Genomic DNA, 14,525 nt, shown 5'->3' with positions numbered 1-14,525 from the left:
TTCAATCCCTTATTATTTCCTTCCCCCTCTCTCTTTTTCCCTGTCTGTCTGTCTGTCTCTCTCTCTCTCTCTCTGTGTGTAATAGTGTATACTATAGTCTCTCACCCCTCCTCCCTCCAGTCACTTCCAGGAAGTAGGGGGGGAAAAGAGGGAGGGGGAGAGAGAGAGAATAAAACAACGTGTGCAGCAGGCTATAGCAGCGTTGAGGAAAGCCCCCAGAATCCCAGAGAGAGAGAGAGACAGAGAGAGAACATTGAACACGCCCCCACTGTGACACACACACGCACGCACGCGCACACCCACACAGTCACACGCACAGGAGGTTTGTACTACTATATACTAGTGAGGACATTTTAGGACGGTGATTTTATGAATGACATTTTTTCATTTGTTTTGGAATTTTTAACCTTTTAGCCTAAAAGCCGAAACAGATCTACAAGCTCACAACATGGCGCAGCTTGTAGATCCTGGTGCACGACACCAGTGTGCAAACTGACTATAATTCAGGTATAACTCTGACTCTCTATTCTATAAACCTAACTTCTATGTCCTAATCTTTTTTCTTTTTTTGAGGACCAGGAATACTGTCCTCCTTACAACATCTATTCCTCACATTCTTCTACCATACTTGTGGAGACATTGGTCCTCGCAAGTATAGTAAATCAAACACAAACGCGCGCGCACACACACACACACACACACACACAGCGCTCTGTTTCATCAGTCATACAGTATGTTTCAACTTCACTGTCGCGTCGTCTCAGGTTTGTGATTCAGTTTACTGGAAAAAAAAAAAAAAACTAAACCGACAGCGAAGCCATGTTTTTGGTGAAAAAAGTGCTTACTTTAACAAGGTTAATTGTTGTTAAATTAACATAATTATCGGAAAGCGCAGTTGAGAAGCGTTTTGCTATAGTATTAAGCCAGAAGTAAAAAAAAATCTAATAAAAAATGCAATCCAGTAAGTCATTTGAGAATGTTTTGAAATTTTAGAACATTCTGAAAAGAAATCTGAATCTGAATCTGTCGCCCATAATGATCTACGTTTACCCAGAATTGAGATCATGCCAGGTCGACAGGAGTTCAGTTTCACAGAACAATAGACCGATCAAAACAAAAGTAGAACATCCGGCATTCACTTCTCTATCATCTCTCATCTTTCTATTCTTTCTAGGTGTTTTTTTTATCGTGTCAAATTATATCTACGCCTGGTATACAGCATGATACAACACTTAAGGAAGCTCATTCACAGTGGCAGAAAGTAATTCACTTTTTATGTAATGAATACAATGTAATTTAGTCCTATATGTATGGTAGAGTATGTTAATACAATATAACTTATATAATTGAGTTGGTTGTATTTGTTCTCCCTGCTCTTCTAAAATCTGAGTACTATTTTTCCACCACTGAGAACTTTTGAGGAAAACCCAGCTCATTGAGATAAAGTGTGTGACCTGGAGGTCGTGACCTTACGATGACGTGAGTGAAACTCAGCTCATTGAGATAAAGTGTGTGACCTGGAGGTTGTGGCTTTACGATGACATAGTGAGTGAGTGACACATAGGTTATCCTGTGTGGGAAGGGAACTAGCCTACTTATAGCCTTTGATGCAAATGTTTCTTCTAAGGACTTCGTGTGATGATGAAATGCGTTGACAATCTTTTTTTGTGGGGGTGGGAGCGATCGATAATAAGCTCGCAATGATCTTCAAGATCTATGATCTACAAGCTCACAACATGTTGCGAGTTTGTAGATCAGCTATTTTCACTTAAATTATGTTTGTTTTTTTAAACAAAGAATTAGTAAGACAAATTACAATTTGCCCCAAAAAACGTTTGGTCAGGGTTAATGAGGTCAAACAATTGCAGTTTTCTTAAATGTCACTTTTTCATTGAGTTTGAATAAAGACATTTGATTGTGTGTAGTATCATTAGTACATAGTGGATGATGTGCAGTTTTTGCTACAGGGTATTTTGTCACTAGAAGACATTTTAGTGGGGTCTGGGGGCCAGCGGGTCCCCAAGCAAAATGTGTTACTAGCATAACAAATCTGATCAACCACTTTACATTAGCTATTTTGAAAATAGCCATCGACAAGCTCACAACGCCCTGATGAGACACATTGAGCTTGCAGACTTTCAAAGAAATCTAGAAAACAAATGGACACAAAACAAGAATCTTATATGGGGATCCGTAGCACAAAATAGTTAAATGTCTTTCGAATCACATCCTACCACCGGTCTACGCTCACAGCTCTGTACAACTTCCTGCTCAGCTTTCCTACTGTCTGTCTTTCCTACTGTCTGTTATTGCGAATGCACTGAGCACTAACTATGAGACCCTGCAGATCATGTCTGTCTGTCTGTGTGTGTGTCTGTCTGTCTGTCTGTCTGTCCCGCTGTGACACCACCCGCCCGCCACCAGAGGGCGCAGCTGTAGCACACACACACACAAACAACCACACACACACACACACACACACAAACAACCACACACACACACGAGCTGCGTTCGCTTCCCGCGTTTGCGCGTCTTACTTGTACTAGGGACTTTAAGCAACGACTGTTTTCAGGACGGCTCCGCTAGGCGGAAGTACGGGAGCTGTGACGCCGTCGCCGTAGCTGTCAAAATCGTTAAGCAAACAGCGGTCGGCGACGGCGACATTGGTTCCCATGGTGAGGCGTCTATGCAGCATGTGTCAAACCTGTTTTTTCGTCGCGCGTCAGCTAACTTGCCGATATCGCTTAATTATTACATGCACTGGACATGATCAGCAGTGGAAAGGGGAAGGTGCTGCATGGAGCAATCTGTGTTATTCTAAAACCGTTTTAATATAAACATGGTTAATATATGGTATTAGTGTTATTTCTTCATTCAGAGCATGCCAACACATCACACAGCATAAGAGAGGTGATGGAGCAATCGGTGTAAATGTATGACGGCTATAATTTCAATAAACATGGTGATGACATGGCGTTGTATAGACACTAGGTGTAAGTGTAGGTTCTGCCGTAGTAGAAAGGGCTGCGACGGAGAGCAGGTTTATGTATCGAGCACTGATCCATTTCCGGTTTCCGGAGCCGACTGCCGTAGCCGTCGTTGCTTAACCCATTCTGACCTGAGATCAGATTCATACGAGGTTTCCACTGGACACACACTGGTCTGATGAACCCATTCTGACCTGAGATCAGATTCTAAAAATGTCAGTCGAGTTTTCAAAAAATAGCAGACCTACAGTGGCGCGATACGAGCTTGTAGATCTGCCAATAGCTAAAGCATAACATGATGCCAACACCAAAATGGGTGCCCGGTCAGAATGTCTCTCCTGCACTGTCTGTCTCTCCTACACTGTCTGTCTCTCCTACACTGTCTCTCCTACACTGTCTCCCTCCCTACTGTCTCTTGTCCTACTCATTGAGACATAGATGTTTATCCTTTTCTATCCATATCTAACTGATATGAGGAAAAAGACAAACTCCACTAGGTGTGGGCGATATGAAATTCCTGCCCGATATCAATATCCGACATAATGAATTGCTGTTATGGCCTATAACCGTTGTGTTGGTCAATAAATCAATGTCAATAATCGTATTCTGCATTAAAAAAAAATACGATATTTTGTCATGTGATGTCTCGATGACCTGGGCACCATGTGATCACGATGATCTGGGGGCTTGCCTGTGTGACAGTGACACACTGACGAGAAATGCAAGATTCCATGGTAAATGCGACTTGCTGTCGCAATAACTCATTGTCCTTAAAGGGATTGTGACATTAAAAAAAAGGTTTTGGAATTGTTCTTGTTTTTTTAGGTTTTCTAATCTCAATTGAACCCAAAAAACATGAACTTTTAACATTCAGTAGATTTTCTGTGATCTGGGGTTTTCTGGCTCAAACAGGTGCTCTGATTTGCCGGCAGTAAGTGACATCACTTACTGCAAATCCCATATATGTCAATGGGATTTGCCAGCAGATGTCACTGTTTCACTGTGTTGCCTGTTTTCATTGTAGCTCAAAAGGCCCAAAAAACCCCAAAGAAAACTTCAGACCACAGAAAATCCACTGAATGTTCAAAGTTCAGGTTTTTTGGGTGTAATTGAGGTCATAAAACCTAAAAGAAAAAAGAAAAATTAATGAAAATGAATGTCATAAAACCTTTAATGTAGCAACTTGCAGCTTCCAACTAGGCTACAACATGTGATCATGTGTAGCACTGTAGCCTAATTCATCCGCACGCACCAGTACACAGACTACAGAGTTGGCGTCTTCTCTCCTCTCTCCAGCTGTGGCCTATTGCTCGTTATTGCTTACCCGGAAAGGAAGCCTCATCTGAAAGTTGAACAATTTGTTCAACTTTCTGCTTAATTGCGAACGCAGTGATTGCGAACGCAGCACTAACTATGAGACCCTGCAGATCGTGTCTGTCTGTCTGTGTGTGTGTGTCTGTCTGTCCCGCTGTGACACCACCCGCCCGCCACCAGAGGGCGCAGCTGTAGCACGCACACACACACACATACACACACACACACCATAGACTGTAAAAAATATGGACAAAGCGTTCGCCGGGTCTAACATGGACGTAAAATGAAGCCTGTTATTCCTGCACTGTAAGTCGCCATCTTTCTAGATCCGTTTGGTACCAGCTGGCCATTGGCTGGCTCCGTTTTGGACCAGCTGGCCATTGGCTGCCCAGACAACGAGGCGGGACTTCCCCCCTTCTTCTCCGTTGTTTTTTATTTTGACTCGAGTGGGAGGGGAATCCCGATCATAGACTGTAACGGTAGCCACGCCCCTCAGAACATACGCGATGGTTTCTTTTCTTTATGGTCATTTTTTTAATTAATGGGACCATAATTTTCCAAAAAGAATATTATGACATTAGAAATGAGACTTTAAACTAGTGACTGGAAGAAGAAAGTATTCATGACCATGTTTATTAAGGTAATACAGTCTAGGTGAAGTTGGGCCAAAATACATGGGCCTCTATGGAGCTATGGGGCTTTTTGGGTCCAGTCCAGCGCCACAACAGGCCATTATATGAACTACCGATTTCAAATGAGGCTTCACAAAATATCTGGCTGACTGCCCCCCTGATACACACACACACACACAGTAGAAAACTTAAAAAAATTACTAACTAAAAAGAAAAAAAAAGTACGTAATTAATTCTAATTGTTGTTATTGCAATTTACGAGCTGCGTTCGCTTCCCGCGTTTGCGCGTCTTACTTGTACTAATAACAAAGTATATGCTGAGCAACAGAGTAGTGTAACATAATATGAGGTAATATGTTTGCCTTGTATATCATTGAAAGGAAAAAGACTAGACTAGAGTGACAGGGTAAATATCTCTGTACTGCTATGTGTCTAAATTATTTATTTGAGAGTTTAGTCAAAATAAGAAAATAATTTTGCATTAAGATAAGATTTTGTTTGTTTAAAAGATTGATTTAATAATAACTGATCTCAATATTGACCCATAATAGGTTTGGCCATAATCATGCAGTCTAAAAATGGTACAAAAAAACTCTTAGTAGTAAGTAAAGTAAAGTAGTATTTTATTATTTTATTTGACCTCATATTTAAGTTATTTTATACCATTTTGTAACCGAAAGAGGGAACCGTTAGGAACCGGAAATCGATAAGCGGAACCGGTACCGGTATGTCATGCAGTTACTGCAGGCATGCGTTTGATTTTGGAGGACTGGTGGGAGACAGGGGTGTCATTTGGGGTCTCCAGTAGTTCTCCATTTGGAGGACTGGTGGGAGACAGGGGGGTCATTTGGGGTCTCCAGTAGTTCTCCATTTGGAGGACTGGTGGGAGACAGGGGGGTCATTTGGGCTCTCCAGTAGTTCTCCATTTGGCTGCAGACGCCAATCTGAAAATGTTCTGTGTGTTCCCAGCATGTTTCAAATATTTCAAAAAGTGGTTAAAGTTTTGCTCGGGACCCTGTGGACCTTCTACTGTCTACAGTTAGCCCATGTCTATTTACTCCTGTGTTTACAGTTCCTTGTACCTTAGAGCTGTTGTGTGGAAATAATAAAAAGTCCCCCCTTTCTGTGGAGGTCTGGAAAACAATCATTAACATGGTGAAGTACATCTTGATGTCGTCATCAAGATGTACTTGACATAGTAAAATGTTGAAATTAGTGGAATTCCCCTTTTAACCCATTCTGACAGGGCACCCATTTTGGTGTCGGCATCATGTTATGCTTTAGCTATTTAAAAATAGCAGATCTACAAGCTCATATCGCGCCACCGAGTGGCGCGATACGAGCTTGTAGGTCTGCTATTTTTTTTAAATCGAAGAGCGACTGACATTTTTAGAATCTGATCTCAGGTCAGAATGGGTTAAGTGTTTGTATTTATAGGGGCTCCCCAGCACAAGTGTCAAAATAGGTACAGTATCTACAGTATGTGGCACGAAAACATTTGAGGACCACTGGTTTAGATCTCCTGGTGTTTCCCAGTGTAGTGTCCTAGCAGACGCTCTTAATCCAGAGTGACATACATTAAGTAAGAACAAAAACATGGACATCAAATACATAGAAAAATAGACATCAAGAATCATACGTAAGAACCCAACAGTGGAATATCTATATAATGAAACGATGCATATACAGTACTATAAGAGTGCAATGTCTACATAAAATGCTAAATTGCATAAGTTGAGCTTTTGCATACGCCTGTAAGGCCGTCGAGGCTAGGGCAAGTGCTACGGTAAGTGCTACGGGCAAAGATTAAATCTGAAGAGGTGGGTTTTCGGACTACGGTGGAAGATTGGGAGTGAGTCTGCAGTTCTGATTGCAATGGGACGTGCATTCCATAGTTTTTGGAGCCAGAAGGGAGAAGAGTTTGGGACCTGTGGAGTGTTTTTAGTGAATGTACTTCTAGCTTCCCATGCGTTGGCTGATCTGAGCATGCGGGAGGGTTTGTAGGGTCCGATCAGACTTGCAAGATCTGGGGGAGCCATACCTTTTTTGGTTGCTTTGAATGCCAGCATCAGAGTTTTGTACTCAGAGTTTTGTGCCAATGGAGGAAACGGAGAAGGGGGGAGACATGTGAGAATTGGTCTGGTTGAAGACCAAGCGAGCTGCGGCATTTTGAGTCCAAATTTCATTCTGACCCCTCCACGAAAAGGCCTCGTTGTCCTGAACCCTTATCTATCATTTATGTACATTATGGATCAATAGTGTGGACTTAGACTGTTTTTCGTCTGTGGCATTTATTGGAGAGGCTTAAGTGCGCATGCCGGCCAGGCCAGTAAGGAGAGCGTCCTAGTGCCCTCCTTGTTGTATCCCGCCTGTAACTGGATTTAGTTTTCTGCTCATTCTGCTTTGGTCGTAAATCAGACCTGATCTGACTCTGTCCTATATCCTGCATTTGGGTCCTCTCCACTCTCCTGACTCACACAACGTGACAATATTGATAATTAACTGTCAAATACGTGAATTAAAAATCTAATTAATTGGCAACCACGATCTTTATTAATGAATGGCTGTCGGGTAATGCAGAGGTTCTCAACGTTTTTGGCTGGGGGGACCCCCGGAAATGCTTTGGCCATGTCTCGCGAACCCTAGATTCCATCTCTACACACCGACTCTCTTAAATAGGTGATCTACGAGCGTCGAGCTTGTAGATCTGCTATTCTTTGCCTTCGTTCTCATCACAAAATAGGAAACGCTGAAGTTCAAGTGGTTAAAGTTCAGCATGAATGCTTGACTTGTGACATCACGTGAAAGGGATCAGATGTTTTCATTGTAAATACACACACTGGGGGCTATTGCTTTGCTCTCCTGGTGTGTGTGACTGTGTGGAGGAGGGTGAATCCAACTGTTCCAATACCACAACACACTCACACACTGTGACATTAATGTTCTTCTAATTACAGAATGCCAACCAACACTGTCTTGTCCTAGCCTCGGCGACCTTACGTATCATCGTATGCAAAGGCTCAACGTATGCAAATTAGATGGCATGTAGACATAGCACTCTATAGTGTATAGTTTCATTATATAGATAGTCCACTGTTAGGTTCTTAGGTCCGTCAGGTATAGAAACCTCCCTCGTGTGTTTTTTCCGTAAATCAACGCCTGATCATACTAACTACAGCGTCACACAAAAGCATCAAGAGTAGCAGATCTGCGTGGAGATCTGCTACTTTTGCTGTTTTATGAATTTGAATCCTGAAAAGTGACATATTGGATATTATGAGGTTTCACACCGAAGCCAAGATGAAGTTCAAATTCACTCGTGGACAATGATAACAAACGGCACAATGCTCTGGGTCTGGACACTCCGCTTACTGCCCCTGCACTTACTCAAATCCCTGAGTCACCCCAAGTCAACATGTCGAAGTGCCCCTGAGCAAGACACTTAACCCCTAAAGCTAACCCCCCATTACGCCCATATCGGACAGACTCAGCGGCAGAAGCAGTTGGATAGTCTCTTGCCAGTTGGATAGTCTCTTACGGCACTATTGACGGGTGTGCTAACTAATGCCAACACACTAGCAGGCTGAAGCATTCTGACCTGAGATCAGATTCATACGAGGTTTCCGCCGGACACACACTGGTCTGATGAACCCATTCTGACCTGAGATCAGATTCTAAAAATGTCAGTCGCTCTTCGATTTTTCAAAAATAGCAGACCTACAAGCTCGTATCGCGCCACTCGGTGGCGCGATATGAGCTTGTAGATCTGCTATTAGATCTGCTATTTTATGATGCTGACACCAAAATTGGTGCCCGGTCAGAATGGTTTAACAACTCTCCCCTTTTGTCCATCATAGCCATCTCAGGCCATTTTATTTCTTTGGATCATTCAAAACCTAAATCAAACCTAAATGGATTGGGATCACTTTGATATTATCCGATCTGAGATCATATAATTATCTCTGCAAACATTGCCAATAAGAAATATAGGTTTAAGGTTTGATTGATCAAATAATGCCTTTGACAGACTAAAGCCTATGTACTGGGAGCTGACCAGTACAACCACAGTCTGATCCTAGTGTTGTACTGGGATCTGACCAGTACAACCACAGTCTGATACTGTTGTACTGGGAGCTGACCAGTACAACCACAGTCTGATACTGTTGTACTGGGATCTGACCAGTACAACCACAGTCTAATACTAGTGTTGTACTGGGAGCTGACCAGTACAACCACAGTCTGATACTAGTGTTGTACTGGGAGCTGACCAGTACAACCACAGTCTGATACTAGTGTTGTACTGGGATCTGACCAGTACAACCACAGTCTGATACTAGTGTTGTACTGGGAGCTGACCAGTACAACCACAGTCTGATACTAGTGTTGTACTGGGATCTGACCAGTACAACCACAGTCTAATACTAGTGTTGTACTGGGAGCTGACCAGTACAACCACAGTCTGATACTAGTGTTGTACTGGGATCTGACCAGTACAACCACAGTCTGATACTAGTGTTGTACTGGGATCTGACCAGTACAACCACAGTCTGATACTAGTGTTGTACTGGGATCTGACCAGTACAACCACAGTCTGATACTGTTGTACTGGGATCTGACCAGTACAACCACAGTCTGATACTGTTGTACTGGGAGCTGACCAGTACAACCACAGTCTAATACTAGTGTTGTACTGGGAGCTGACCAGTACAACCACAGTCTGATACTAGTGTTGTACTGGGATCTGACCAGTACAACCACAGTCTAATACTAGTGTTGTACTGGGAGCTGACCAGTACAACCACAGTCTGATACTAGTGTTGTACTGGGAGCTGACCAGTACAACCACAGTCTGATACTAGTGTTGTACTGGGATCTGACCAGTACAACCACAGTCTGATACTAGTGTTGTACTGGGATCTGACCAGTACAACCACAGTCTGATACTGTTGTACTGGGAGCTGACCAGTACAACCACAGTCTAATACTAGTGTTGTACTGGGAGCTGACCAGTACAACCACAGTCTGATACTAGTGTTGTACTGGGAGCTGACCAGTACAACCACAGTCTGATACTGTTGTACTGGGAGCTGACCAGTATACAACCACAGTCTGATACAGTTGTACTGGGAGCTGACCAGTACAACCACAGTCTGATACTAGTGTTGTACTGGGAGCTGACCAGTACAACCACAGTCTGATACTGTTGTACTGGGAGCTGACCAGTACAACCACAGTCTGATACTAGTGTTGTACTGGGATCTGACCAGTACAACCACAGTCTGATACTGTTGTACTGGGAGCTGACCAGTACAACCACAGTCTGATACTGTTGTACTGGGAGCTGACCAGTACAACCACAGTCTGATACTGTTGTACTGGGAGCTGACCAGTACAACCACAGTCTGATACTAGTGTTGTACTGGGATCTGACCAGTACAACCACAGTCTGATACTGTTGTACTGGGAGCTGACCAGTACAACCACAGTCTGATACTGTTGTACTGGGAGCTGACCAGTACAACCACAGTCTGATACTGTTGTACTGGGAGGCTTGGGAGCTGACCAGTAAAGCCACAGTCTTATACTGCACTATATTATACTATTCTGACCGGGCACCCATTTTGGTGTTGGCATCATGTTATGCTTTATCTATTGAAAAACAGCAGATCTACAAGCTCATATCGCGCCACCGAGTGGCGCGATACGAGCTTGTAGGTCTGCTATTTTTGAAAAATCGAAGAGCGACTGACATTTTTAGAATCTGATCTCAGGTCAGAATGGGTTCGTCAGACCAGCGTGTGTCCGGCGGAAACCTCGTATGAATCTGATCTCAGGTCAGAATGGGTTATACTAGTATTACTGCAGTTGTGGGTTCAGTAAATGGGCCCTTCCACGGGGTTGGGGGAAGGGGTGAGTGTTGACATTCACTCCACACAGATTTGTCGTGCTGGTCCAGGGAATGAAACGAGGAACCTGATAGGGTAACAAGTGTACTCCAAACTTTTCGACAAACGGTAAATACTGCCTTCCCTCTATCTGTTCTAACGGGTTCTTTTAATCCTGTTCAGTCTAAACTAGTCCCCAATAAAATCCCCTAAACCAAATGTTCTATACTGTATTTATGGAAATAGCGTATGGACACATGGCAGAGCACACGTATTATAAATAGCTGATGTGTGCACGCACACACGTGCGCGCGCACACACACACACACACACACACACACACACACACACACACACACACACACACACACACACACACACACACACAACCTACATGACTGAATGAAATATCTAAGGGGGTTAAATGACTTCTTTTTTTAAAGTTAAAAGTACTAGTTCTGATACCTTAGTGCTCCAGCCATGATGGCCTGTAGTCAGACGACCATAGGTGATGATGATGATGATGATGATGATGAAGATGATGCCAAAGCAGACTCATGCAGCTTCCTGCAACAAAAGGAAAAAATGGTTCAAGTCACGGCGTGTTTTTTTCTCTTTTTTCCTGGGGATGTCCAACCAGAATGATGTGTGTGTGTGTGTGTGTGTGTGTGTGTGGCTATCTTTAAATCTCTCTTTTATGTGTGCAAATGCATGTGTAATTGTGCGTGTGTGTGTGTGGTAAGCCTGTGTATGTGCGTGCGTGCGTGTGTGCCCAGCGTAGTTATTATCTGAATATAGAAACAGGCACATTGGAATTTCCAGTCTGTTGATGATCATTTAGGGACAATCCTTGATTTCTCCTTCGCCGTACAAACGAGCATCACATGCTCCTCCAATCAGCCCCGAGTCTAAACACACAGCATTTAATACATTGCTAACAAACTAGGGCTACGAGCAATTAACCCCGAATATACCAAAACCAACGTTTGGAACCAACACAACCAACTTAATAATGAGCGAGGTGCTCTTGTCGGTTTAACCGACAAGCAGGGTTACAGTATTTATATATTTAGTTTTCATTTCTTATGGAAGGAGGTATAGGGCCCGCACACGCCGTTCTTTTGGTAAAGAATGACTTTATTGAATAAATAAACAACGTTTTCGATCTTGACAGATCCTCGTCAGGTCAGTATGGATCTGTCACGATCGAAACGTTGTTTATTTATTCAATAAAGTAATTATTTACCAAAAGAATAATTAATCCATAAATCCGTATTGGCCCTGCACCCACTGGCGAGGTGCGTGTAACTGTAGTATGCTCTGAAATTGTTTTCATTTCTTATATCAATGAATCAATACAAAACAATTCTAATGGATTGTTTTTATATAATTAACCAAATGCTTAGTCTGATTAACGACTTAGGCCCTGTATTAGGTTATTTAATGGTGGCGTATAAAAATATAGTGAAAATAGCCAGTGTACGTAGAAAGCTCACAATGTGTCGCACTTGCATCGTGGCACGTTGTGAGCTTGTGGATCTGCTATTTTCACCGTATCTTTGTATTATCGTACGCATTGTAATCACAATCGAGGCAAAATATTATGTCATAGGCCCATCCCTCTAAACAATCAAACTTCAGACAGATCGTATAAGTATAAGTATAAGTCAGTTATTATAGGCATATACTCGCCACCAGCTCATATATGACTACAACACATTATTACATTGATTGGCATTATTATTAATATTGATTTATAATACAATGTGCAATAATCTATTCATGTATGCCTACTATTGTAGGCCTATAGGGCTGGGTCATGTGGACTAAGCTAAATCAAATGATATTAATCTTGTGACGATAATATCGTATTGGGAAATATACATTTTAAAATAAATACATTTAAAAAAATCACAAAAATAGTGAAAATAGCCTATAGCCAATTAAGCTGCATCACATTAGCCTCAAGTAGCCCGCTGCCCACCTTCATCTGCCTTATTTGCAATGCATATTGCAGCGATATATTAATATCACTGCACTATAATTAGTAACTAATTGGCCTATAGTTATAATACTAATTAGTATCGCTATCACTGTATCACATGAGCTCGCGTAACATAATTATATTGTATAGTTATTGTTAAGTTTAAAAAGCTTATGTAATTATAATATAAAACAATGCTTAATTATTAGACCAAATCAGATATGATAGCTCCTATCCCAAATCCCAGAAGATATGAATTCCCCAGGGGCCAGATTACATATACTCTTCAATCTGAAATCAGAGGAACCCGAAATGTCCAATGTTTTCTCTCCTATTCACTCAATCAGTTGCTTTATCAAACATGTGCGGGGGAGGATAGTCTACAATTATGAAACTAAATGAATGATTGACTGAAAAAATTATAATAAAATGTTCAATATCGCATGCATAGCCTACTAATTAATTGGAACAATCACGATCGAGTGAATAAGTGATTAGTTAAAAAGAAAGTTATTAAAGTTATGCAATGTTGTTGACTAAGATTATGTGCACACTATAGGCCTATTGGCTATTGCACAACTATAACAATTGTTAGGCTATATACCACACAGTAAGGACATTCATTGCACAACTTGTTACGATGCAACAACAACGTATATATTGCTAGAAAGCAGCGATACCAGCTTTTGCTTTTAAAAACATGCCGGTGAGACTGCACTCATGCACTGTCTGTCGTGTCTAGTCTGCGTGTATGCAAATTTCCCTGCATAATACTTTGATCAAAGTCGGCGATGCATCTCTTTATTTACTGCTAAGTGTTTTAAGAAATGCCCGTTGTAGTGATCATTACAACATTTCCGCGATCAATATGCTGCAGGCTATATCGCATTTGCAGACGAGTGTGCAAAAGTTAAACACCGTGGGTCACCGTGACCGCAATGTCAATAGATCAATGTATAATCCATGTCCTTACCTTATAAAACATGATGCATGGACGCGTGTTTGTTGTTGCTGATCAGAGCACTGAGTGTAGTACATGTTATGATCGGTGTGTGTGTGTGTGTGTGTGTGTGCGTGTGTCAGCCTGTCAGTGTGGAAAGCCCCGCTGTACAGGGGAATTCCGCTTACAGTACGTAAGGTACACTTTTGCCTTGAATTTCAGGGTCTGTTGGGCGTTAACGCCCAATCAAGGTTATGATCATAGCTGTGGCTATTATGGTTCAATTTCAATAAAATAATAAAATAATAATAATAATAATCACACACACACACACACACACACACACAGCCTAGAGAAAAATAAAAATAATAATCTACAAGCTCACACATGTTTTGGGAAAATGTAGAATTTTGTTTTCTGGCACAAAACATTTTCAGATGGGTAAATATATGCTAGGCCTGGCCCTACACTATATTAATAAATGGGTTTTTTTTTTTTTTTTTTAAGATATTTTTTTGTGGCTTACGCCTTTTATTGATTTTTTAAGGGACAGATAGTAGGCTGACAGGAAACGGGAGAGAGATGGGGGGATGACATGCGGTAAAGGCCGTGTCGGGTTCGGGAGTCGAACCCGCGGCACACCGCGACTGGATCACCAGTCCGGTGCCCAGACCGTTACGCTACGGCCTGGGCCATAAATGGGGGTCTTTGACGTGAAAAGGTCTAAGAACCTGCTAGTTCATGGAGACAGGGATGATGACTATGATTCATAAAATGTGATTG

At 42.1% G+C, this 14,525-nt stretch overlaps 1 protein-coding gene across 1 annotated transcript in view; it reads right to left on the bottom strand.

The window, feature by feature from the left end:
• The window catches only part of nfkb2 (nuclear factor of kappa light polypeptide gene enhancer in B-cells 2 (p49/p100)), a 43,935-nt gene extending 30,061 nt beyond the window's left edge, over window positions 1-13,874 (bottom strand). Inside the window, exons 1-2 of the mRNA XM_083775225.1 lie at window positions 13,776-13,874; window positions 11,284-11,385 (exon numbers count right to left, since the gene is read on the bottom strand). Coding sequence (XP_083631351.1) covers window positions 11,284-11,300 — 17 coding nt within the window. The 5' untranslated portion in view covers window positions 11,301-11,385; window positions 13,776-13,874. The remainder of the gene's footprint in view (window positions 1-11,283; window positions 11,386-13,775) is intronic.
• Window positions 13,875-14,525: the final 651 nt, after the last annotated feature.

Source organism: Protomyctophum parallelum (genome assembly GCF_964188405.1).
Source record: "Protomyctophum parallelum genome assembly, chromosome: 10".
Classification (NCBI taxonomy): Eukaryota; Metazoa; Chordata; class Actinopteri; order Myctophiformes; family Myctophidae; genus Protomyctophum; species Protomyctophum parallelum.
Note: the sequence above shows the minus strand (reverse complement) of the source record. Positions and strands in the feature narration are given on the sequence as shown.